The following is a 27,986-nucleotide window of genomic DNA, read 5'->3' as shown; positions in this document are numbered from 1 at the left end:
TTATGCTCAAATAGCAATCTGTATTTCTTCAAACATAACTACAACATTTATCACAGTGCTTTTAATTGATTGTTACTGTTTACATTCCCCACTATGAGTAGGTTCCCTATCTATCTTATTGTTTTATCTCCAACACTTAGAACAACTCCTAGTACACAGAAGTTGCCCAATATACAATCTGTTGAATGAAGAATAAAGTAAGTACAAAAGAGAGAAGATAAACTAGTCCTTTTTGTATTCTGTGACTATTATCTTTGGGTAACATGGTGTTTGCCACCCAGTACATGTTCCTATAGCAGAAAACTAGGAATAACTTTATTGCAATCCTAACACATTTAATTTTAATGCTTTTTTTTTGTAATTCTTAAGTTGAGAGTTCTCATGCTGGGAGTTCTTAGGTTGTTCTTATGTTTTTAATGTCACTAAATTTGCCTCCAAGTTTAAAATGATTAAATAACATTCATTTCTGCTAAGGATTTCTTAACTGCAATTATAAGCAAAGATAAATTTGTATTTCCTTTTCCCTGCTTTAATTCTTCTCTCTCAAGTCTAGGACAAATGACGTGCCATTCTCAGGTTCAATAATATTAAGAAACCTACATGACATTTTCTAAAATATTTTAGTCCTTTTTCTTTAATAGGTAATCTCTGTTCATTCCTATGTATGTTTTAAACATTAATTCGTCCCCTTAAAATCCCCTTCTGCCACTAGCCTTAAGAGCTGACTGTTGGGGTAAAGGCAACAAATGCTGATCTTCCTCAATATCTCCCTGAAATGTAGTATGGCCAGATGGCATCAATTCTGTAAACTTGTAATATGTTGCCAATATTTCATGTTCAGTGTTGGATGAGAGAAAAAGGTGATGAAAGAGATAAGATCAAGAATGATATAACAATATACAAGTAAGGGAGACATTATCGATTCACCTGAAAATCAGATACACATGCAAGAATTCCATATTACTGTTTAAGATTTTAAGTGATATGAGAAACAAATAAATGTTACTGAAATTAAGTTAGAAAAAGTTGTATAACATGTCTTTCACTAATTTATTTGCTTTTCAGATGTTTAATTCACTATTAAAAATAAGGTAGTGAAAACAATATAGCTGATCACTAAATTATATATTTAAAATGGGGGTATAAAAATTCTAGATGTAGCAATGGTAAACTGAATAAAATATGACAGATTCAAGTTTGAATCTTGGTGGAACTGTTTACCTATCTTGGGGGAGTTACTTAACCTTAAGTCACTATGTCAAGTAACTGTTTCCATTCTTTCATCTACGTAAACTGGGAAGGACAATACCTTGGGGGAATTATGGGATTAAATAAGATTAAATGAAATAACATAGAGAAAGCTTGATGTATCTTACCTGACACAGGGTTATAAAAATGACTACCAGCTTTACACACTTTACCAAAAGTATTCATTGTTGGACTTTCCACCAGACTGCCAGTTCCTTAGGCCTTATTAATCTCTCTATCCTTAGCCCCAAGCACAGCACATAGCTAGTAATGTTTACTAAATGTTTGTTTAATACGCCTAAACATACAAGGTATTGTTGGGAGATGGGGCTATGGTGGGTGAGAGTAAGATATGCGTTTTCTTTTCAGTTCTTAACTACTAGTAGGTTTGATCAAAAAGTTGTACTTCAGAACCCACTTTATTATCTCAGGATGCTGATGTAAGGCATTTAATTTTCACTGTAGGTAGTGGGCAGAGATTAATATAGAGGGATCAGGCTTGTCTCCAGGTTTTTTAACCTATTAAACAGATGTGAGTGAAAACCCATTTACACATGCAAAGCTGTACTTCTTATCATCAGCCACTAAAAGCTGATCTCTACCTCAACCTAAATTATAAAATCCTGTCTAGTTTTCAACTCTTAACAAAGACATGCCAAGAATAGCACAGATGAGCTCAGTGAAAAGAAATCTTAAAGAATGACATTTATTTTCAGTAACAAAGTTATGAATGAGTCTGGTGGCACCCAAAAGCAGTGAATATTGAATTCCACATTTCAGTGTTTTAAGTAGCTTTTAAAAAGATCTGATTAACAACTGTTTTAGGGTCACATACTACATTACTGACATATATTCCCATTATTCCTGAAGGCCTCCAGCTGCTACAGCGGTAGAGTACTAATAGAAATTGATAACCTATTTGTTTATAAGTAAGTATTGATCTTTCAAGCTCCGATTACCGTGGAGATTGCTTTTTTTTCCATGTGTTTCCCTTTTACCTTCAAGGCACAATGCAAAGCCTTTCTTTTTCATTGGACTCAAGTCTGACTAACATAGAGGATCAGGTGCTATATTAAGCTTAAATAACTTTTATATTTATTTGCCTACCACCTGTCGATTGAGTCATTTTCCATGTGTACCTCAACAGATTGGACATTTTACCATTACATTAGAGAAGCTTTAGGCATGGGAGATAAGACGAATAAATGAAAAAAATAGTAATTTCAGAAACTGAAATTCTGGAACTCATTAGGCTTTAAAAAGTTCAGGTTAGGTCCCGCAATATAAATGGCCAATGGCAGACTTTCGTCTCCTAATTACATCTACTCCAATGTCACTTCATATCTTCCAACCCTTTCTCAGTGATGGAAAACTAACTCACCTGGCCTGCACTGAACAGTAGCTGTTCTTCTGTATTCTATCATACCATTTCGTCCCCTCTGAAGACACTAACAGCCTTTTATTGCTTTTGGATGATTACAGATCAACTAATTCCATCGTGGACATCTAATGCTGTTTCCCTGCTACCTCTTCTCTTTACTCGACTTCTTAATTCCTCTATCTTACATGATTTTTGCTTAGTCATCTCATAATAATCTTTTAAGTCCTTTGCTTCCTATAGTTCTGTTCTTTTCTTCTTTTCCTTCTCTTCATTCCATTAGAGCCCAAAACAAACCTCATTCATGGGAAATAGGTAGTGCCTGGGACATAACTATAGCAAAGAAAAGATGTATATTTGAAGTGACAGGAAGCATAATAAAAATCAAAGGGAAGGGAAATAACAGCTACTAAGCACTTTCTACGCCAGGCTCTGAATTACCTAAGTTGACTGAATTCCCTCTATCGCCCTTCAGAGTAGGTCTAATTATTCTCCTTTTACATCTGAGAAAATTCAAGGTCACATTCTAACAAATGAAGGAAACATTATTTCTACTGGCCTTTGCCTAATTCCAGAAGTTTATTTTCTCCTATTTCTTTTCCAAGAACCAAAAGGTATCTTTTAGAATCTCCCAAAGGTTTCTACTAATTAACCTATGTACCTACAACACACTAGGCTCTTGGTTAAGTATTCCTCATCTTCCTCTGAGTAAATGTGCACTGTCCTTAATGCATCAGTATTCAAGACAAACACAATATTTTATTAAGTAGCACTATCTTTCGGTTTTGGTTACAATACTTGCAAAAATGCTTCTACTATACATATGTACTTTTAAGGATATATTGTGGTTTAAAGAGGCTTTAGGGTAAGCTTTCAAAAGAAGCCATAAGTTACACAGAAAGTTTCAAATTCTAGACATCACTTCCTTGGAATTATGATGAAATATTTGACAAATGAGTTTTGAACAAGAAGGCTGAATATACTGAATTTGGAAGGTGAACAAGTTACTGAGTGATCAGCAAATTAGGGAAAAATATTTAATTACTTCTGTATAGATGTTATATGTCTAGGGTAGGATGTGAAGTAAAAACATTCCAAGTAAAATGTGTCTTTCAATATTAATATCCGAAGAAACTCCAAGCTCTGCTATAAGTTTATTCATGATTTGCCCAATGGCAGCTATCAGGAAAATAGCCTTTTCAGAGTCTCATATTGTAGACAAGTGATTTCACTGGTAGTTTGTTTAAAATAATATTTTTAATTTAAAGTAATGAAGTACATAGTTAATTATTAAAGTAATTATTATTGTTGTCATACTAGGTACAGTGAAAAAAATAACAAGTTTAATGACTTTAGGTCTAAAAGGCCTAACACTTATTTTAATCTGTATTTTATTTTTGTGAACAAATTCTTAGTGATACAAATTTTAATGCATTTTCTATTTCATAAACTCCTTGGAATGGGAGTGAGGAAATCACAATTCTCTGGAACTTCAGGTTAAACACTTAGTAAACCATTGGACTGACACTTTTATTTATAACCACATGACATAAGATATTTGGGCTGAGTCCCCATTGAAGCAGTCTTAGTGATCTGTCCAAAACAGTTGCCACTAGCCACATGTCACTATTGAGCACCTCAAATGTGGCTATTTCAAATTGGGATGTGCTGTAAATATAAAATACACTCTGAATTTCAAAGACTCAGTACCCTCCCTCCAAAAATATAAAATGTAAAATGCCTCACTTTACATATTTATACTGGTTACATGCTTAAATGATAACATTTTGGATATAGTAGATTAACAAATATATTTATTAAAATTAATTTCACCTGTTTCTTTTTTACTTTAAATGTGGCTACTAGAAACTTTAAGTCACATGGTAGTTTACACTATATTTCTGTTGTGCAGCACTGCTATACACAATGGCATGTGTAAGATAAATATGTGTAGAATATTCTGGCATACTCTTGCAGAGATTCAAGTTTGAATTTCATTTTGCTGGAAGAATAAATCAACTTAAGGATAAATTCTGAGTTATGATTTGAGAAAGTGTTTAGCTGATTAGGGATAGATGAGGTTAACTTAAATCAGGTTCTTGATAACAAGCATTTTTGTGGAGTCACACTTGAAGAAGCCTTGTAAATCTAGCTTCAGACTAACTTGATTAGGTAAAAAAAAACAGTGAATACCACTTTATGTATTTCAAAAGACTATCACCTACATATTCTCATTTAATTCTCCCAACAACCCATTTGATAACATTTTCTCAGAAAGGACTCCTGCCTCTTTTTTCTCAATCCCAAAGTACCTACAAGAGGTGTCTTGCTCCCTCCATGATGGTGGCTCACTAAGGCAATGGCTGTCATTGACGGGACCTGAGGTGGTGTGAAAAGGCCTCTAAGAGTGAAAATCTCTGGTTTCAATGTTTTCTTTTTTCTTTTCTTTTTTTTTTTTTTTTTGAGGCAGAGTTTCACTTGTTACCCAGGCTGGAGTGCAATGGCACGATCTCGGCTCACCACAACCTCCGCCTCCTGGGTTCAGGCAATTCTTCTGCCTCAGCCTCCTGAGTAGCTGGGACTACAGGCACACGCCACCATGCCCAGCTAATTTTTTGTATTTTTAGTAGAGACAGGGTTTCACCATGTTGACCAGGATGGTCTTGATCTCTTAGCCTCGTGATCCAACCGCCTTGGCCTCCCAAAGTGCTGGGATTACATCAATGTTTTCTAAAAATGTCCTTTGCTAACAGTTTTGGAGGTCCCTTTGAGAGTTCCATGTGGACTAACCTGATGAACTCAAATTGACTGTGTAGCTTAGTAAGTATATCTCATGGGCCACTTAAGCCCAGGTATATCTTTTCTTGGCTTCCAGGGAGGCTCCTAGGCAGCAAATAGAACTTGAACTTTAGTGCCTTTTTTTCCCTGGTTTTGAAATGTACTCCTTCTGCTGACTTTTGTGTTTGTTTCTGGTTTCTGCACAGCTAAAAAGTAATTTTCACTGTCGGCAGTAATGATTGAGAATTTGGTTTTGGTTTTATGATTTGATCATTTGGTGGCCAGATAACCTAATCAATCAGTTTTTTTTGTATTCTTGTCTGTTTGCCTATTTGTGAGTTAAAATCAATTAAGAGCATATTTTATGTCCATTATAAAGAAAGCCAGCTCTTTTGAGATTTTGACAAGTAAATTTTTGTGTCTTTGTTCAGTTTTGACCTATGGCTGAAAATGCAGGATGGAAGTTATAAGCTCTTCAGGTGTCCGTGTATCTGGAATTTGAAAAGCATTTGCCTCTTGTGAGTGTGAAGTATTTTCCTACCTCTGGAATTATTATCGCTGAGAAACTAAAGATGCTCTGTTCTGATTGCTTTATAGAGATAAATAAGCACTGATATAAATCTAATATTCTCAAAATTAACAGAGAATTTAAAAATAGAACTTCTATAATTTAAAAGTTCTGGATTTAATAAAGCATTTCTTAAGAAACTTAGAAGTTTCTTAGAAACATTTTAATGAAAGAATCCAAGTTCACATAATTAAGGTGAATGCTTGGATACATTAGACAGATTTAATAACTTTGGTCTAAAAATAGTTTTATGTCTTTTCCTTTAGTTTATCGTTACAGAGTTTATTTTTAAAAACAAGACTTGGGTTTGTTTTCTCAAAAAACTAGTTAGTCCAGACTTTTTTTAACATCTTATGCTGGTGTAAAATTATGAAAGAGATAAAATTTGTACCCAATTAAACAATCATAATTCTGACAAAATTTTTCTTAACAAAAATAATTGTTTGTAGTTTGTCACCTATCAGTGGTTTACAAGTTACTTAAAATATACTCATACTAAATTTCTGTAGAATGTTTATCTTTTGCCCATAATGGAGAGAATGTTTAGGGAAGACCTACAAACTAGAGCTGTCATTTAGGTTTAGGGAAAAAAATATTCTCAAAGACAGGAGATGCAGTTTCATATACTCTGCTTTACCAATGAGTTTCTAGGGCACATCAGCCTCATACAATAGACTGGTCTGAGGTATATCTTAGGAAGGGGAGAAAAAATGATTAAGAGATTTAATGTAGCATTCTAAGTACTCCTCAGTCACTTTCAGTGCTCCTATCTAGACCAGAATGGAGAAGGCAAGAATAAAGGAAACAGATTTGTTAAGAGCCTTTGCAATAATCTACGTGAGAGTCAATGGGAACCAAAATTAAGGAAAGTGCCAGAGTTAACAGAGAAAAGGAGACAGAGATACTTAGTTGGTAGAATCTGTGGATGTCTGGTTGGATGTAAGAGGTTGGAAAAATAGAGACAATATCTAAGAAAGCTTTCCTATTTCTAGATTGGGCAGCTGAGTGAATAATCATGGCATTTAACCACAGCAGGTTCATGAGGAAAATGAGGAGTTAATTTTTTGAAATGCTGCGTATGAGACTGTGAGACGTTCAGGTAGAAATATCTAGCAGGCACTTGGAAATACACGTCAGGAACCCATGAGAAATGTTTGCAAAGAAGACAGAAGCTGGAAATCACTAGCCTACAACTGAATGACACAGCCCAGCTGAAGTATAAAGAACAATCCTGGGGAATAGGAACATCAAGGAAAAAGAATCTGAGCAGGAGACTGACTAGAACAGTTAGGATGACAGGAGTAAAACCAGGAGAGGATATTGTAAGAGGAAACAAAAGAAAATTTCAAGGACAGAAGATGAGCAATGGTGTGGAATGCAAGAGACATGACAGGTAAGAAATGGGAAGCTCTATCTCCATAATATGTGACCTCCCCCAAGACAATTCAGTAAAGCGGTAGGTGTGGAACTGGAATCAGTTAGGCTAAAGACCGAATGGGAGGTGATAAAGTAGAGGGAACACATATAGTGAGCTGCAGGACAGCAGAGGTTGTGCTTTCAGGAATCTGACTAGGTGTGGAGAGAGGTAGGAAAGAACTGCAGAGTGGGCAGGGGTTGGCAGGAAGCTTTTTTTTTTCTTTTTTAAGATCAGTGAGACTTGAATATATTTATGTCTTAGGAAAAAGGGAAAAGTAACAGAAAGAAGTTTTCAAAACATTTGGAAACTGGTTTTAAAACATGCTGCCCAACAAGCAAGAACGAGAGGGCTGGGGGAGAGTAAGTGGCAATGTGTGTCACTTGTGAGAAAGGAGGCAGAGGGTATTAAGGATGCACTCCAGGGCTAGGCATGGTGGCTCGCGCCTGTAATCCCAGTGCTTTGGGAAGTGAGGTGGCAGGATCGCTTGAGCCCAGGAGCTACAGACCTAAGATCCCATGTTTAAAAATGATACCCAGGCTGGGCGAGGTGGCTCACACCTGTAATCCCAGCACTTTGGGAAGCTAAGGTGGGTGGATCACCTTTAGTCTGGAGTTCTTGAGAGCAGCCTGGCCAACATGACGAAACCCTGTCTCTACTAAAAATACAAAAATTATCCGGGTGTGGTGGTGAGTGCCTGTAATCCCAGATGCAGGAGAATTGCTTGAACCCGGGAGGTGGAGGGTGCAATGAGCTGAGATTGTGCCACTGCCCTCCAGCCTGGATGACAGAGTGAGACTCCATCTCAAAATAATAATAATGATAATAATAATAATGATAATAATATTAACATGGCCGGGCAAGGTGTTGCATGCCTGTAGTCCTAGTTACTCAGGAGGCTGAGGTAGGAGGATCCTTTGAGCCCAGGAGTTCAAGGCTGCAGTGAGCTATGATAGTGTTACTGCACTCTAGCCTCAGTGGCAGAGTGAGAAATCCTGTCACAAAAAAAAAAAAAAAAAAAAAAAAAAAAAAAAAAAAAAAAAAAACAAAAAGAAAAAAAAAAGGAATTTTATTAAAAAAAAAAAAAAAAAAAAAAAAAAGGTATGTACTCAATTTACAGTTTTGGTTTAAGCTCATAACAACGAGCATTAGATAAGCATCTTCCTAATCCAATTTTGCAAATGAGACAACTCATGAAAAAAATTCATTTCTTGCTAGTTTGGAATTTTTAATTTCTACTTCATTGGTCTCTAATCTTTGTTTAGGACAAACTACAAGTGTATTTGATTTTTGTTTAATTTACTTATGTTAAAAATTTTAAGGTATTAAAGGCAAACTAACTCAATGAAGATACTCACAATTCGAACAAGCCAGGATAAAGTAGACGTTGCTGTTGAATAATGGGTATTATAATGGTAGGGCGGGCTTTGGTCATCTTCCCATGTCTCATAACGCTCTGCATAAAACACAGCTCTCTTTGGGTTCAAAGCACCAATTGGCTATTAAAAGAAAAAAAATATTTTGTTTAATACAGTCGTATTAGACATCCGAGATAATAAATCTTTATACTTTCAATATTTCACTGTTAATTCAATTTAGCCACACAGCATAAATACATTATTTTGTATTATATTTGTAACCATGTTGGATGTTGATATTAATTACAAATTGTTACACTGGTTAAAAACTGCCCAAGAGGATGATTCATAGTACAAAGTTTCCAGACTTTACTAACAGCTTTTGTAAACTAGATAATCAGAGGTGATCTAGTTTAAACTGTTAAGACCACAACAACAGTGTTGTTATTTTCCTTCTACTTAATAAGCTACATAATGAAAATTTAGCTTGGAATACAGAAAATCCAATGGGGAGAAGGTGAAGGGATTGACCATTTGACAATCATATTAGTGAAAACCTTGTCTTAACAGCCAGTTACCCACAGTGTGAAAGACAACCCTCCATGTGGAACCCTGATGGAATGTTAGTCTCATTCTGTGAGTATACAGATGGAACAACTATCCTTTTTATTGTTAAACTACACACCTGAGGGTGACGGAATAATCCAGGAAATTCAGATTCCCTGGAAAGCATTTTGCTGAGGCCCCTAATATCTCTCCTAACAGTACCACCACCCTATTTACTGACAATGATGCGAATCTCTATAGAGGAGTATATGGATTTCTTCAATAAAGCATGTGCTTACTGCATCGTAGTCTCAAAATTATAGCACATCTAATCATTAGGAGTTTCCAGCATACCGTCTTCATGATTTCAAATAGCAAACTACCTTAGCTTAAGTTTTTGTCTGATTTTGGATTAATGGTATACAGAAGTCCGTGCTTATGGTATCAAATAAGCACATTATTTTGACTTAGGTTGTATAATATAAAAATAAGTATGTTTACAGATAAAACAAAAGAAGAGTACTAAGCACAATATCTAACTACTTTATTTCAAAATTTAATATTTATAATTAACTATGAAGATCCCTCAAAGGCTTAATTTCAACAAGAGAAGTAGTAGAAAATTAGTGTTTCAATGGGGCACATAATGTTACACAAGAGAGAAAGATTCATTTATAAATTGTTATGAGCCTTTTCTTTCGGCCTCAGGAGACTAATTCAAATAACACAAGGAGGTCAGCAGTAAAAAGTCTGTTAGAATTTCCATAATAAACTCTTATTTGCAATGGTGCTTATCCTGAATATTTAAATTATTTGTAAATTATGTTCATTTTTTGTTCACTTTAATTATGACTTAACAAAGACTAAACAATTTGTTTATCTAAAAGCTATATTCTTCATGCACAGGAGTGTTAATATTTTAAAGTTCCTAAACTTTTTTGTATTCATTTTGTAAAACAAAGTATGATAGTATAAAAATTTAGATTAAAAAAATGTTCTAAGGTTTAAACTTTATTGTGTTAAATTTCATTATCTCTCAAATCTCTTTAGATATAAAAAAAGGCAATGTAATTTTGTTAAACATTGCATAAAATCTTAATAATATTTAAAACAAGTACATAATTACATTTTTGGTAAAAGAGTAGTTGTTATAAAGTGAAACGAATGTAAGATCTGTTAGGGAATTGAAGTAATGAGTTTTTCATTTAAAATTATCTACATATTCATACTTTATTAGATGTCCAGATATGTTTTTCTAATACAGTAAGTGTATTTTTCAAAGCACTGAACATGTTTAATACTTTGCTCTGTCGTGAATATGCTAACAGACTTTTCCCCTGCATAAAATGTCTGTGTGATCCCTAGGACTGACCCTATCTGATATTGTTTGTCCTGTAAAATCTCACAAAACATTCTTTAAAAAGGAGCATGGCTCATCCTCTAATCTTTTCCAGTCTTACACTACTGGAAAAGGAAAAGTAAATACTTATTTTTTGATTTTACTCGTTACATCAAAGTCATTTTATTGCAGTGTTTTATAGAATAATACTTCGTAGTGAACAGTTGCACAGTATTAAAGTCTGTATGTGCCTCCATTAGTAACTTCTTAAAATACATTTATAATTTTGAATTTTTATCTAATATGGTTAGATATGATGTTTATGAAACATAATGTAAGTGATTTGCTTTGTACTTACTATTTTTCTATCATTTTGCTTCTAATAGTTAAATAGCAAAAAATCATTTGAAAGCAAAAAGCTTCAAAATGTTTGTTTAGGGAAGTGAGAATTTTGTCATAGATGACATATTTTCTTAAGAGATCCTAAAAGATATCCTATGTTATCACATTATCCATCTATCAATCAATTACCTACTTACCTATATACTGACAAGGTTGTAAGTTTGCTGTCCTTTAAAAATTTTAGCAAATACTGTAATGTCAATATCGTTTGATTTTGGCAGATGAATATGGTAAGAATTCTGGTCAAAAGATAAGGCTACATTTAATAAATTTATAAATTTAATCTGCAATATTTTTCAATTTTCATCATAGTTACTATATTAGTAAATAGTTTTCTTTCCTGTCAAACAGTGGGCATTTGGAAACAGCGACTTCTGTGCTTTTTAGGTGTTACCATATATACAAAGGTTTAACTGAAAGTTTAAAGCCTGCTTTTAGATTTATTGCTGTTTTGTCTTTTTTATTTTTTATTTTACAGGTGAACACTGTAACAAATAGGAAAAAATGGTGCAAAAAGATAATGCAAAAATGAAAATTAAAATTTCTATTCCTATAAAAATTTATTATTATAATTCAGTTTTAAAAACTGCTAAAAAGCCTATATAACTTGCAAAAAAGCACTATTTCCAACATGAAAGAACCAAAGGAGAGACTAATGTATAAATATTTGCATCTTATAAAATTTGCAGGAAATTACATGTATAGCATTAGGATGTCTACATGAAACACTACTGTAGTTATTGAAGAAATAATGTTGAGAATTTTCTCTACTGTTAGCACTCAATTTCCCTGTTTTGACCACCCAACACAGAAATCTGTCTCAAACTTCAGTGGTACGAAAAGGTTGGTTTTCCTAAAAAAACAAAAAACAAAAAACAAAAACCTTTGTGACTTTATTACACGAAACAAAAATCCTACCAGATGTTTGTGGGGATTTACCTGATTTTAAGGCTCTGAGAAATACTACTGTAAATAAAATTGTTTAAATGTGCTTACTCCAGTGTTTCTCTTTATTTATTTTTTATTTTTAACAAGAATCATATCCCTCTTTTGTTTTTAAAACAACTGTTTAGATGCAATACCTTAGTTTGTACTTAGAAAAATTCTGGTGTGTATTTGGTGTGTATTTCTCAGTGCTAACATTTTCTTTAGTTTCATCTTCCTATTTTCCCTTTCTGTCCTCTTACTGTTGATCTATCAATGTTTTCCTATCTTTTCAAACCTTAAACATTGTACCAAGTCCTTTTCTTAGAACAGGTATACAATATATAAATTTAATAAGGAAAAATGACTTGACAAAAATTATATAAATAAAACAAATTGGATAAATGGTATTATATGAGACATCAGAAGGACTTTTAGAGATCATAAAAGTCTGAGCACAGAGCTAGACTGATTTCAATAAATAAAGATAAATAAATGTGTATTGATCTAATGAATGGCCAATGTCATCGAAGTAGATTATAATTTTCAAGAAAAAATAATTGTCAAGGAGAAATCAGAGGTCTCGTTAAAGCAACGTCAATAACACTGAATTCTAATACATGATAAAAAACTGAAAATGATAAGAAGGTTCATGGTACTAGGATTCTACTATTATATAGGTTGAGTATCTTTAAAAAATTTGACATCTAAAATCTTCCAAATTCCACAACTTTTTGCATGCCAACATGACACCATAAGTGAAAAATTCTGCACATACATACTTAGCACAAGCTTGTTTCATGTATAAAATTGTTAAAAACCTGTATAAGATGACCTGTAGGCTATATGGAATATAGTGTATATAAAATGAAGTAAGTTTTTGTTTAGACTTGGGTCTGTTCCCAAGCTATCTCACTGTGTATATGCAAACATTCCAAAATCTGAAACAATCTGAAGTCTGAAACACTTCTGGTTCCAAGCATTATGGATAAAGCATACTCGAACTTGCACACATAATATGTTCAAGAGTTCACTACTGCTATTACAACTAATGATACTATATATTTGTATAACATATTGTCATCACATCCATTTTCTAGGCCGATTTTCATAAGTCTCTGAGGTCAGCAAGGCATTCATTATGAACCTAATCTCATGACGAGGAAACAGATACTTGGGTCTCCACATTTCACACTATTGCGCTGCTTTTTCATTGCTAAATAAGAAATTATGATCTTAATGTGACTTTATTTTTTAATAGAGACGAAATTTCACTATGCTACCCAGACTGGCCTCGAACTCCTGTCCTCAAGTGATCCTTCTGCTTTGGCCTACCAAAGTGGTGGTATTACAGGTATAAGCCAGTATACCTGGCCTTTCACATGACTTTTTTGTTTCTTAACTGCCTATTTATTCCTCATTCATGATAGATCCGAAGAAATGGAAGGATATATTGAGGTCTGTTTGACCAAATCTCTTACAGATGGGGACACTGAAGAAAAGTCAAATGAAGATCACGTTGCTGGTCAGTGGCTAGATGTGCCACAGAACCAGCCGCAGCTCTGTGCTAGATACATACAGCTAGAAGCTGGGTACATTTGACTGATTTGTCTGGCTTCCAACAATAGTTTTTAGTTATCTCAATATTTTTAAGACATCCAAACTTCTAACACATCTAAGTTATCTTGTTATCTTTTGTAATCAAGGACCTGAAAATCCTTAGAAGAGCTTTGAGAGTTCTTACCTTTTTTTTGGTCATGAACTATCTGTCATCACTCTGAAAATTCTGTTATGACAACATAGAAATCATATCTACAGACACTTCTGTGCTCAAGTAAATTCCTGGCCTCCCTTTTTTATCTGACTAAGGAACTTCAACTCATTCTTCTGGAAGTTTTTCAAATTGCATCTGTAAAGCCTTATATAACACCATCTGGCAATAGGCAACTTTATAACCTTTTTAACCCAGTAGTAGCCCTTCGAGGAAACTCCTCATTCTTACACCTACAGTATCTGAACCTTTTAAAGGGAGAAAAAAATGCTAAATGAATGAAGACTGATTAACCCAATTATATAATATTATATAAAATTTCTATGTGGAAATTTTAGAAATAAATTTTATGCAAAAATCAAGACATAACAAAGTGAAAAATATTCATAGCATATAAGATAAAGAGCTAGTTTCCTCAAAAATGTCCTCTTACAAATCAATGAGAAGCTAATGAACAATCTAATTAAATAAATGAGGAAATGATGTGATGAATAGGCGATTCACAGAATAATGAATACCAATTTCCTACAGATACAAGAAAAAATAGTACCAGTTCCTATAATGTAATGAATATCTATTCTTTTTTCTGTTAGCATTCATTATGCCTTCTTCCTTTGTGAACCATTCCTTCCCTACTCTTGGTTTACCTGGTGCAGGTGAGCTGACCTCCTTACCTGACTCCCTGAGCGAGCATGGGATCTAGACCTGTCAGTCATAATATTTTATTCATAGTACTGTGAGTGCTGCAGAAATAGGCACATGATTCAACCTGATCGGATAAAACTTTGCTGCAACTGTCTGGTAAAAAGCTCTCTTTTACTGGTGGGGTTACAAAGGCACCATTACTGTAACACAGGGAAGCCTGTTTGAGAATGAAGCCAATGTAGAAAACTAACAGAGGTGTGGATCCTGATAACTCCAGTGAGCACCTGGATCCAGTTTTCCTGAACTGACCCATCCCTTGATTTCTCAGTTATATGGGCTAATAAAATGTGTATTTTAAATTAAAGCCAGTGTCAGCTGACTTTCTATTACATGTAATCAAAAGTCGTAAGTACATTCACAATTGTTAAAATGTCAAACAAAAACTGTTTTTATTGACTAGATTGTCAAAAATTATTAAGTTTCATAATACACAGTATTGGCCAGGGTACAGGAAAACATGGTATCTCATAATGCTGTTGGCAAATAAATCAGTATAAATTTCTTGTGGGAAAAATTGGTAGTATTTTTTTTAATTCATGTAGTTTTGATCAAATAATTCTTTGTGTTATTTATTTTTTGAAGAATATACATGAAGTATATTAAGAGTTGTTTCTGAGCAGTGAGAATGAGGAGACTTTAGTCTTCCCTTTATACCCCCTTTTTACTGTTTAATCATGAATTTGGTTTATCTCATAGAGAGAATTTTAGATGGCTTTGCAATTATGTGACCCAGAAATATTTTTTACATGGGAACATTTTAACTCTGATAAATTTAAATTAACTATATTAACTTTATATCTTGGCTAGTAAGTGTTATTGACCAAATATTTCCAAATACAAATTTCTATTATGAGCCGGGGCAGTAGTTCACACCTGCAATCCCAGCACTTTGGGAGGCCAAGGCGGGCAGACCCCTTTGAGGTCAGAAGTTAGAGAGCAGCCTGGCTAACATTTTAGCTCTACTAAAAATATAAAAATTAGCCAGGTGTGGAGGTGGGCACTTGTCATCCTAGCCACTTGGGATGCTGAGGCAGGAGAAATGCCTGAATTCAGGAGGTGGAGGTGATTATGAGCCAAGATTGTACCAAGCACTCCAGCCTGGGTGACACAGCAAGACAATGTCTCAAAAAAACAAAAAAACAAACAACAAAACAAACAAAAAAAACAAACAAAAAACAAAACAAAATCCAAACCTTTTATTTTCAGTCTTCACTGATATTTAAATCAGCATACATCAAAACCTTACTAGCTACAAGGAGTTAAATGACAACACAAGGAACAAAAAGACAAATCCAGAAGCTGTTTATTATATGCCAATGCCTGGCATGTAATAAACACATGCAAAATATTGGCTGTTATTATGTGCTGGCATGTTCTCTTAAATGAGTCAATATCATGAAAAAAGGGAGGGTAGTAGGGTGGCTTGGAGCTTTTGTCACCTTTAGACAGATAAGACAGAAGAATCAGATGTACTATGTGGTTGTTGACTGAATCCTGTCTTAAGCAAAACAATTTTTAAGACACATGGGAGATAATTAGAAAACCCTGATTATAGGCACAGTATTAGATAATATTAAGGAACTGTCATAAGTTTTGTTAGACATAATCATGGTGATATGATTATATGGGAAAATAATATTTTTCATACTGAAATATTTAGGGGTAAAGTATGATATATGTAATTTGTTTAAAAATACTTCAGTAAACCAATAAAAGCTAAACTGTCCATAATTATAACATGTACGTATTGGTTAATGGTTATTGTTATTGGTGCTTTTTCTTTGTGTAAAAATTTTCATAGTAAAGTTAAAATCCATTAAAATAGAGTACAAAAACAAGCAAAACCTTTCCAATCAATCCAAGTCTTTCCTAAGTTTTGGGTTGTTCTAAATAAGAATGCTTTAAATGAGTTAAAAATTTGTTTCTCTAAAATATGTTAAAACTGTGTTCTATTAAGCGTGGACTAAACATTCCCTTTGCATCTTCTTACTGTTAATTGGCTTAATGTGGCCTTTAGTCATCAGATAAACTTCAGCAAATCACTACACAATTTTCAAATATATTATTAAGGAATAGAACCTGAAGTCAAGAAACATTAATAAAGAGAGGTGTTAAGATGACATTTCTCCATTAATTGAATCTATTTCTTTTTATACTTTTTCATAGGGTGGAACTGAGTATATTATGAAGAAAGATCATCTTTGATCTAAAGTTGCATTTTGATCAGCAAAATCTATTAGCACTTGGCTGGGCATGGTGGCTCATACCAGTAATCCCTGCAGTTTGGGAGGCTGAGGTAGGTGGATCACCTGAGGTCAGGAGTTTGAGAGCAGCCTGGCCCACATGGTGAAACCCCATCTCTACAAAAAATACAAAAATTAGCTAGGTGTGTTGGCACAGTTACCAAACAATAGGTAACAAATGAAAGAAAATCATAGCTACTGGGGAGGCTGAGACAGGAGAATAGTTTGAATCCGGGAGGTGGAGGATGCAGTGAGCTGAGACTGTGCCATTGCACTCCAGCCTGGGTGACCAGAGCAAAACTCTGTCTCGAAAAAAAAAAAATTATTAGCACTATTTTTATAAATTTAATTTTTTGTAGAGACAGAGGTTGGCTATGTTGATCAGGTTGGTCTCAAACTCCTGGCCTCGAGCAATCCTCCTGACTTGGCCTGCCAAAGTGTTGGGATTACAGGCACGAGACACCACATCCAGCTTTAAGCACTTTCATAGGAATGTTAGTCCCACATAGGACTGAAAGCTTTGGAGGTGTGGAATGACTCACTGACTGCTTTTGACTCCTCTGCTCATATCTGACATGACTGTCTTGTGCAGGATATTTTAAAAGATTACATTCTTGTTGGGTAATAGGGAGAGTTTTTCTTTTTCTTTCCTTCTTTCTCTGTTATTATTATTATTATTATTTTGTTAGCATATAAAAACTGCCAGGGCATTTAGAAAAGGTAGAAGGCATCTAGAAGATAAATTAGTCACTAGCTTTTTTTTTTTTTTTTTTTTTTAAAGAATATCCTACCTATGTATTATGGAGAAATAATAGGTAACAAATGGAAGAAAATGCAATCTATATAACCAGTGCAATTCATCATAGCATTGTGAGGGTAACACAAGAAAATCTACGTAAGATGCTTAGGACAATGCCTGGCATATAATAAACACATGCAAAATATTGGCTATAATTGTTATCATTGTCCTGGGATAATTCCTAAGAAAAATAGTTTTACATATGTTAGTGAAAAGTAAACACTCTCACCTACAGTGGAGCATCTTAAATCTTCATGTGTCAGTTCTAGTTTTCCAGGTATTAAGTAGAAGGATAATGATGAGGCTACAAATTAGTTTCAAGATTACTTCTAATTGCTTAATATTCTGTTTCAGTGGGAAAGAAAGGTTAAAGGAGACTGAGTTTGGTCTAGTTTTGCATGATAATGCTGTGGTTTAGATACAGAGGTGACACGTGGCTGATGAAAGTGCATAAAGCGGGCTCTCTTTGCCTTTCCGTAGGTAGGATTCTTCTAAGAGCACTAGACAGTGTCCCTGCTGTTTATAGTTTCTTCTTTAACAGCCTAAAATTTTTAAAATGGAACAGGCTCTATAGGATTTTTTTTCCCCCTCTCTTCTGAAAGGGTGATTCAGCTGGCTAAGCAGGAAGGAACAAGAAAAGAGGATAAGGAGAAAGTTAGTGTAAGCAAACAGAGCCTGGGGCTGGTTTGGAAGTTCTGTATAAATCCATAAAGCTCCCTGTCACCTTATTATATCTCCAACAAGCAACAGTGGAGATGCAAACAAACACAAAAGCACTTCACTATTCTTGGTTACCAGTGCCTGTGAAGTCTACCTTTTTAGCTGCACTTTTCTTGATTCTTCCTTTCTTTCAATTAGAAGGAAAATAGCTTAATATGCCACTGGGTAAACAAACAAATGACTGTAACTTCTAAAAGGTATGGACTAAGTCTGACTGCCTTTGTACCTCCAGTGTGGCACAGAGTAGGTTGGCAATAAATGCTTGTGTAATGAAAGAATGTATGAATGAATAAAATACTAATTTAAATAAATAAATATCCCATGAGTTTCAAACAGTATCCAAACACTACCAATCAATACCTAGTCCTTAAAGTAAGAGTTCCCCCTTAGCACTGCCATAGAAGCAAGTCTAAGGAAGACAATTTTCAACATGCTGTAGGTTCTATGTTAAGGCATACATTGAAAAAATGTTTTAAATTTGGCAGCAGGGTTATCTGGCAGATGGTATGTAATTAAATTCACACATTCACACTTTTATCTTTTAGTTTTATATCACCTTAACTACTAACATACCTAGTAGTTTTGCCCATACTTCGTGTTTTGTTGTTTAAAATTAAGCATTAGGTAGATTATGATCAAGTAAATGAAGTTAATTTCATTTTAGATGTTGTTAACTTATGGCAAAAAAGAAAGATATAATAACCATGGAAACTTGCTTTAGCAGAGGTTGCAGTGAGCCAAGATCATGCCACTGCACTGCAGCCTGGGCAACAGAGGAAGACTCCGTCTCAAAAACAACAACAACAAACAACTTGCCCTAGATTGCTGAGTCGTGCACTCCCCACCTTACCAACATAAACTCTTTTCTATGTGGTATGTAGACATTTGGCAGTATCATATCAAGGGTGGGTGGTGGAATAGTATTCACACTTCAGTGCATCCATTTGCATTATCACATTTCAAAGCCTCAAGGCATTATCACTTCCTTTTATTAAGTGGCATAATAATTTGGGAAAATGGTTATGCTTATCATCATCTGTCAGTCAAACAACTCCTGTGTTAACAAAATATATTTTTTCCACTCGATGAATGGGTGTGTGATGTGATGTCTTATGTTCATGTCAATATTAGTAGGACTTGGTTTTGTGATGAAACTATTTCACTTATCAGAGGGCATGACTGGGAAATAGGAAAATTCTATTTACACTTTAATGAGCAGAGACTGTGCTTCACGTCAAAGTCATGTAACCACTATTATTTAAGAGTCAGGTTCATATGAGTATATGTAAATAACTGAAGCACTATCATACCATGTTGTAAGACAGATTTCACCATAAGGCCACATCTCCATAAGGAATATCTATGTAAATGGGGTGCGGAGGAAATCGCTATACCTACTATTGGTTGGTGTTGAAAAGATAAGTCAAAGACCGATTGTTTCAACTGCTGTCCCTTATGTCAAACAATAAACACAGCCTCTAACCTGTACACATAATAAATAAAACTTGAACTTGTGATGTCTGATCAAATGAGAGGTCTAAACACTCTTCCTGATAAAGAACTTTTTTATTGCTCCTGTGCTCTTCAACTGTTCAATTAAGTGGGCCAAAGAACGAGTAAGAATATTATAAATATAAAACACCTCAGTCTAAATAAATATTCATCTAAAATTCTAATAATCATTTAATTTAACCTTAGTGTTTGATGTTACAGTGTTGGTAATTTTATAATTTAAACAGATAATAAAACAGAATTCTTTATTGCATTAACAATATTTTATTAAATGGCATTACTTTTAAATTTTATTAGAATAAAAAATAAATCAGAGGAATCAAATAATCTTTCAGTAGATTTCTGTCAATCATACCAAAGATAGTGAACTCTCAACAGACCATTATGGAAATTTGCTTTGTCGCTGCCACTCACTGAATGCCACTTGTGTGTCAGGCATTATACTAGGTGCCTTAGCTACTTTACTGTGTTAAAATCTTTCAACAGCCCTATTATGTAAGTATTCTTGTATTCACTTTAAAGATGAGAAAAAACAAGTTCAGAGATTGTAGGAAACATCTTAAGTTTGCACAATATGTGACAGAGAAACATCTGAGCAAGGCCTACATTCTTTTCATGTTTCAGTTACAACCTCTTGATTTTTTTCTGAACCCCTATTATTGTTCAAACCAATTTCAGTTGGGTTTCCTGAAACTTTCATTCGACAGTTTCCTAACTGATACAACACAAAATGTCATGAAGCCTGTGTAATGTGGTGGTATAAAGAAAGAAAATAAATATTTATATTTTTTGGCACTGTACATTTCATAGTTTCTTAATTCTTTTATATACCAAAGAATATAAAAATTATTTGGGGTGCCACATGTGTATCGAAACAAATTCTAGAATTATTCACTGCCAAGTATTATTACTTGGATCAGAACTCCCAGTGTTTGTTTAGAAACAACTACTTTTATTGTTAGAGATCTTTTAGAATGTTTTTGGTTATATCATTCAAGTATTTCAATTCTTCCTTGAGCTTCTGAAGAGTAAGAAACTCTCTATTAAAATTTTCATTTGCAGTATTGCTTATAACTAAAAGAATTTCATGTGCTTCTTAGTGGACATCTCTTCACTGTGATAAGACTGTACTGTAGAAGTTTTTCCTTCCAATTATATTATTATACTTCAAATGTCATTTTCTCATTAGGCATATAATAAGATATATTTCATACATTAAAATCTTGTTTATTAATGGATTTTATACAGGATAGTCTCAGGTTTCTAGCCCATTTGTAAGAAATGCCTATTAAGAAATTCAATGAAGCATGGACACAATGCACGAGTAATTTATTAACATATCAAGAGGCTTTAATTTGCTAACATTTTCCTATCATGCTAGGGTGAGAGAATAGAAAGAACAAATTGCTAAAGCATGGAATATAGTAAAATTGGAAGAAAAGCTATCTATCTTTTTTTTTTTTTTTTTTGAGACGGAGTTTCACTCATGTTACCCAGGCTGGAGTGCAATGGCACGATCTTGGCTCACCGCAACCTCCGCCTCCTGGGTTCAGGCAATTCTCCTGCCTCAGCCTCCTGAGTAGCTGGGATTACAGGCACGTGCCACCATGCCCAGCTAATTTTTTGTAGTTTTAGTAGAGGCGGGGTTTCACCATGTTGACCAGGATGGTCTTGATCTCTTGACCTCGTGATCCACCCACCTCGGCCTCCCAAAGTGCTGGGATTACAGGCTTGAGCCACCGCGCCTGGCCTAAGCTACCTATCTTTTAAGAGCTCATGGATTCAACTGTTCACAGCATGAAGAATTACATGCTTGTAAAACTACGGTTTATAGTCACATCGCCCAATTTATTTAGGCTCCATCTGTTTACCTGTATTATTTATTTAACACTATATAAAATTAGAAGAGCACGTGTGAGGCACAAAAGGAAAAGCTCTGCCAAAGGAAATATACATTATACAGATCAGTTTAAAAACCCTGAAATAGGCTGGGCACTGTAGCTCGTGTCTCTAATCCCAGCACTTTGGGAGGCTGAGGTGGGTGGATCACGAGGTCAGGAGTTCAAGACCGGCCTGGCCAACGTAGTGAAAGTTTGTCTCTACTAAAAATACAAAAAATTTAGCCGGGCGTGGTGGCAGGAGCTTGTAATCCCAGCTACTCCGGAGGCTGACGGAGGAGAATCGCTTGAATCTGGGAGGTGGAGGTTGCAGTGAGCTGAGATTGCACCACTGCACTCCAGCCCAAGCAACAGAGCAAGACTCTGTCTCAAGACAAACAAACAAACAAAAAATAACCTTGAAATGTTATATCTTCGGTTCTGTAGAAACAGTGACTTCCTCATTTAGTTTATCTCATTTTTCAATGCACGGATAAATGAAAAAAATCTGATTACCAGTGAATAATTTACCAGATGCCTTCTATAATCCATACTAATCATAATGAATGCCACATTTTCTTTGGCTGGGCTAGCATTTCAAGAACATTTGAGTCCAAATGTCTTAGCGTAGCGAGCCTGTGCTCCCCGGTGAGGTATAGTCCTCACTACACCTATCTCGTAAGTGCTGGCCTCTCATATTGCTGTTAACTAACTGAGTTTTCATTTTTGCTCTGGGCTGAACTCCCTCCAAGCAGTGGCTGTGAGTATGTCTGCTTTATTCACTCCTGTATATTCTTTTGCTTGCAGAATGCTTGACATATATAGCACACGTGTGATAAATTGAACGAACAACTGAAAGAATGAATAGATAAGAGAAAAAAAGGAGCTTTGGTCTATCCCTTTCCTTTAAACAGAATATCCCAGTTGATTTCAAAGAAAAAGAACTTCCTACCTTGTTTTAAAAACAATACAATAGCCATAATACTTGTCATTGTATGAGGTTTTAATATGCTACCTGAGTTTTTATTGAATATATATTTTATAATGTCTAATGTAATGGCAATTCAATTAATGTTAAATAAAAGGACATGCAGATAAGATTTTGTCAAAGAACTAGTTTAAAAGTTTTCATCCTCACATCAATAAGTTAGTCTGGTTTTATTTTACACCCCAAAATTACACTTCAACCGTGGCAAGTTACACATGCCATTCAGACATTCTCATCCAATCTGGATGTAGTGGCATATATTTATCACCATTATTTGAAATACAATTCAAAGCATATGGCCTATATCAATGATTGATCACTCTATTATTGTTGTATACATAGCATTAGCTAACACCGACGTGCCTGGCACGATTCGAAGTTCTTTATACTTAGAATCATTCCACACAACATCGACCACTCCACACCAACAACCCTATTATTGATGTCTCATCACATAGGTGAGGAAATTGAGACAAAGAGAAACTAATACTCTTGTCTAGGGCTCCACATCTGGTAAATGGCAGAATTAGGATTTGAACGCAGGCAGTCCAGCTGCAGAAGAGTCCTGTTCTTAAACACTATGGGCTCAACATCCCTAATCCAAAATTCTGAAATCTGAAATGCCCCAAATCCAAGTTTTTGAGCACTGATGTGATGCTTAAAGAAAACACTCACTGGGGCATTCTGGATTTTGGATTTTCAGATTGGGGATGCTCAACTGGTAAGTATATAATGTATATATTAATATTTCAAAATTCAGAAAAATCCAAAATCCAAAACACTTCTGGTCCCAAGCATTTCAGATAAAGGATACTCAACCTGCATGTATTGTCTCTTACATGGATCTCTCGAAAATATCATACTTTATTTTTAATTTTTTGGGGGGACTAATATTATTCTTTAGATAATCTATAACTAGATTGTTCCTGAAAGGCAGGCTGCATGAATTACAATGCTTCTATCTACCTGATCTTGAATAATTTAGTTACCTGAATATGGTAAATAGTTAAAAATTTTAGTTTGATTGACTCACATTGGAAAAATTACTATATTTGCAAGCATATTAGAATTCATTTGCTAGCAATTTATTTCTACCAGTTGTGTGACTCTCAGTAAGCTGTTGGGCTAACTGATCTTTTACGTCCCTTTAACACCTATCATACCATGGCTAAAATTAGCAATGAGCTACCAACTAAAATTTGATAGGAAGAACTAGAGACTGGATGACACATAAGAACATGGAAAAATTAATTGTCTTCAAAAGAGGCTAAGAAATATTCCATGTGTAACAATACTAGCTAATAGGAAGCGTTTCTCTGTGCCAAGTACTGTTATGTTTTCCAAATGTATGTGTCATTAGATCTGTATAACTATATGACATGGGACGGTATTATTATTCTCATATTACACACGGGCCAAGAGAAACTAGCTTTAGGTCACATAGCTAGTAGCTAGTGCAATACAGAACTTCAGCTTGGGTAGGTCTAGCTTTCAAAGGCCAGGAAAGGGGCACGAGAAGGGATGCTGAGCTAAAACCATCCATGGGATTAATTTTAAATTGACTGCAATGGTGTTTCCCTAATTCACAGGGTTTATGCTGCTCTTGTCCATTAGCCCCTTAAACCTGCACCCCAAAACCAAACGTATATACAAATACTTTTCAACTTTCTATGGATTGCTAAATCAGACAATCAAAGTCTGATAGAAAGGAGAGATACATTTAAAGTGAATGGGCTGACGCTTTGCTATGGTTAATATACATAAACTTTAAGACAGGCCTCTGGTGTAAGCTTAGACTACAGAGCAGCTTTTTGGGCTTAGTTCCTAGTTCATCACTGAATTTCAAACAATTTAGTATCCCACTGTAGTTTCTTCTGGACAAATGAAGTGAACTAATAAAAATTTTGCCGTTTATTTCTTATTACCGTTATGTACCATTTTCTTGCCATCTTTTGGGCCATATCTTCTCTCTCATATATGGGTAGACACTTGATAAATTTAACTGACTTTCTTTTCAGTATTATATTTCCTTATAATGTGTATATTTTATGGTCAATATAACATCCTTTATCATCTAAGGAATATATCACAGAAATGATTTACCATCATATTTTATACTAATTTTAGGTTTTTAACCTTGACTTCAAAGCCTAGGATATCTGAGAAACCTCTCCCTACATCTGCTGTTTCTCAAACATCCATTTCATTTTGCCTATGCTAGCATGAGTTTATCTTCTTGTAACTTAATTCTTGTGCTAAGAATTAGTAATGTTTAGAAACTGACTATGTAAGGCAAGATAACCAGCTTCACTTTCTTACGAACACATTAACTGGATATATATACTCTGACAGAAATCCTATTAGATTATAGCCTTATGAAGAAAACTGACTTCTATATATTTAACAGTTACCTTTGATAGATCCCTGAAGTTTCCTGGAAGAGTCAGGTCCAACTCTTCTGATTCATAGTTGGTTAACACCCATGGAAACACTGGATATTGGTTCAGATCATTATATGTCCGTCCTAGTAAAGAAAAACAGAAATAAAAATTTGTATACACAAAATGCTTATGAAATAATTTCTGTTCTTATAAGGCATCTATTGAAGAAGAAAAGTAACTTTTATTTATTGAACCATACCTTTAGCTCTGATAACAATGCATTTCAAGTGAATTCACTCAATAATTGTTTTAAAAAGTTACTAGGGTTATTATTTATAAGATTGTGATAGAGACTATTGGCTGGTTATTGTAATTGATTCTCCTCCTCCTGTGCTACACCACATTTCTGAGCCTCCCTTCCAAGTAGCTATGACCATGGACCTTAGTTCTAATCTACAGAATGTGAGCAAAGTCTCTTCAAGTCGTGGCCTACTGAACCTTCCCGCATGTGCGTCTCATCTGTCTTCTGCTGATGTAGAGAATATTGCAACCCTGGAAGCAGAGCCTTGTCAGTGAGAGGCCCTGAAAGTGATTATGGAGGAAGTCACCCTACTGACCTGCACACTCGCAGCTTATGTGATGGTATTCTATTATAATGAATATATAGCTAGAAATTTTGAGTACACAAAATTTGTTATGTTAAACTTATATCAAGAATGAATGCAGAGAATCTGCAAGTGGATGAAGTACTCTGAAGCTAGGACGAAAAAGTACAGAGGCAGATGTCAAGCATACATTTTTTCACAAATTTTCTAATGAATTTTTTTTTTCTGATGTTTCACTTTATTGAAGAACTGCTGGATCTTAGGGTGAGTATGTCTGTTTATTTTTGGTAGAATGACTTAAATACTTCCTATATGATATTGAAGCACAGTGTGAATGTGGAAAGTTTAGGGGAGCACAGCTGTGGTCCTCCTCATAAACTGGAACTAAAAAACCATGATCAGGTGAAATTAAGAGAATGGCTATTAAAGAAATAGGGTCCAAAGAAAACGTTTGTTGAACAAAATTATTTTTTATAAAAATCGTGTTATATCCGATTATCATAATTTTCTAAATTTCCATTAAAATTCACACAAAATAGCTATTTCACTGGTATTTAGTGAAATGAACTTCATCCAGCATGCTGTGGTTGCACACACCGCATATACTATCACAGTAACATAGATATGCAGATGTTATCTTGTTCATCATCAGGAAATTACATTAAATGGTATCTGTTCTTATAACAGTTGGTAAACATAACTGAAATAGAAAAAAAAAAAGCAAACTACTGAGTAAGAACCAAAATCTGCAATTATAAGCACCAAACCAAGTTAAGTAATTCACTTAGAAAACATTTTATTGATGACTATTTTATCTGTTTATTATATGAAGCTCTGCATTTTACAACTAAACTGCATATTGCTTTAAATGTATAAGCTGCTGTGGGTACGTAATACAGATGTGGGTAATGGTGGCAGAAGTTGCTTCCACTTTGCATTTACTGGGATGAGGTTACAGTTAGGTTAGGGCTTCCCCTGTCTTGCCCCACCACAGTTCTTATACAGACCTCTGCTATGCCCGATACATGTCACTGTTTACTTCTCTGCCTCTCCACTAGTCTGCAAACTCATGAATGTCAGGGCTGGATTGTTTGTTTGTTTGTTTTTTAAATCTCTGTGTGTTGGCACATACCATCTGCCCAATACATGTTTGTTGATAGAATGTGTATGCATGTGATAAAAATGGAATAAAATGACCCAAATTTCAAACAATGAACAAATATAAGCCAAGTAAAGGAAAACTGCAGAACATTATGTTTAGAAGATGAGGATTATGCAAAGGCAGAGAATGATATTGTGAATGTGTACATTAAACTAGAAGAAAATGTCTGCAGCCAGGTCGCTCAACCAATCAATGAACCTGCTTTGTGTTTACAGTCTGTGGTGAAGAATAATACTGATAAGATTAAACAAGAGTTTGGAGCCATATTAAAGTCTTTTGTACATGACAATGATCTGCTAAAACAGTACCAATATTGTAAAATAAAACTTGTAAAATTCTAAACTTGAAAATTTATTACTGGCAGTTCATATGTATGCTAAACTATGGCACCTGATTACTCTCAGTATTTTTTGTATGTATATACACAAAGAGCACAGATTGGCTAGACAGAGCTATTTCTGGGATACTAAATGGCCCACTGCAGAGTTTAGGGCTCTTCCATTTTCTGGGGTTCTATTTAAAAATCTGTAGATTTTAATGAAAAGCAAGTCTTCCTGTGTGTATTTTTTAAATAGAATAATGCTTAAGCTACCTATATATATAATATATATTACTTAAATAAATCAGTTGATAGGTGAAAATCAGACCATAATTGTTAATTTCTGAAAAAGTTTTATAATTTACATATTAAGAAAAACTGTTAAAATAAATAAAAACCCAATTTATATAACACAGTATTTAAATGTACTGTATAAATGCAAACAGCATAAAAATAGAGACCATATTTGAAGACACTAGCCTTTTAATAGAAATGATTTTCTAAGAAATCAAAATATACTACTTGAGGGTAGAGGGAAGGAGGAAGGTGAGAAACCAAAAACTACCTATTGGGTATTATGCTTATCACCTGGGTGACGAAGTAATCTGTACACCACACACCCGTGACATGTAATTTACCCCATCACAAATCTGCACGTGTGCCCCTGAACCTAAAACTTAAAGAAAGATATCATGCTATTTTTGGAAAATAGGCAAAGAAAAAGAGCATTATTTAAAAATGCACATACAGGTACACAGAAACTGATTCATGCCAATAGCCATAGGCATGGCTATTCATCTGTTCTGTATTTTTTTTTTGTAATTCACATTCAATGATCTTTCAGAGGTCCTTCAAAAATGAATGCTAAGGAAATTTTAGTAATTTTCAAATCAGTAGAGACTTATAGCACCATTTTAATTTGAATAAATATAATAAAATTTATAAATAA

The 27,986-nt window shown here is 34.5% G+C and overlaps 1 protein-coding gene across 12 annotated transcripts in view; it reads right to left on the bottom strand.

The window, feature by feature from the left end:
* Nucleotides 1–27,986, bottom strand: part of NBEA (neurobeachin) — a 707,023-nt gene that overhangs the window by 78,311 nt on the left and 600,726 nt on the right. For all 12 annotated transcript variants that reach the window (XM_017537954.2, XM_037741813.1, XM_017537951.2 and 9 more), the window contains 2 exons: nucleotides 24,982–25,094; nucleotides 8,745–8,885 (listed from right to left, as the gene is read on the bottom strand). In XM_017537954.2, coding sequence (XP_017393443.1) covers nucleotides 8,745–8,885; nucleotides 24,982–25,094 — 254 coding nt within the window. The remainder of the gene's footprint in view (nucleotides 1–8,744; nucleotides 8,886–24,981; nucleotides 25,095–27,986) is intronic.

This window comes from Cebus imitator, unplaced genomic scaffold (assembly GCF_001604975.1).
Source record: "Cebus imitator isolate Cc_AM_T3 unplaced genomic scaffold, Cebus_imitator-1.0 Scaffold108, whole genome shotgun sequence".
In the NCBI taxonomy this organism is placed as follows: domain Eukaryota; kingdom Metazoa; phylum Chordata; class Mammalia; order Primates; family Cebidae; genus Cebus; species Cebus imitator.
This window is presented reverse-complemented; position numbering and strand designations above follow the sequence as displayed.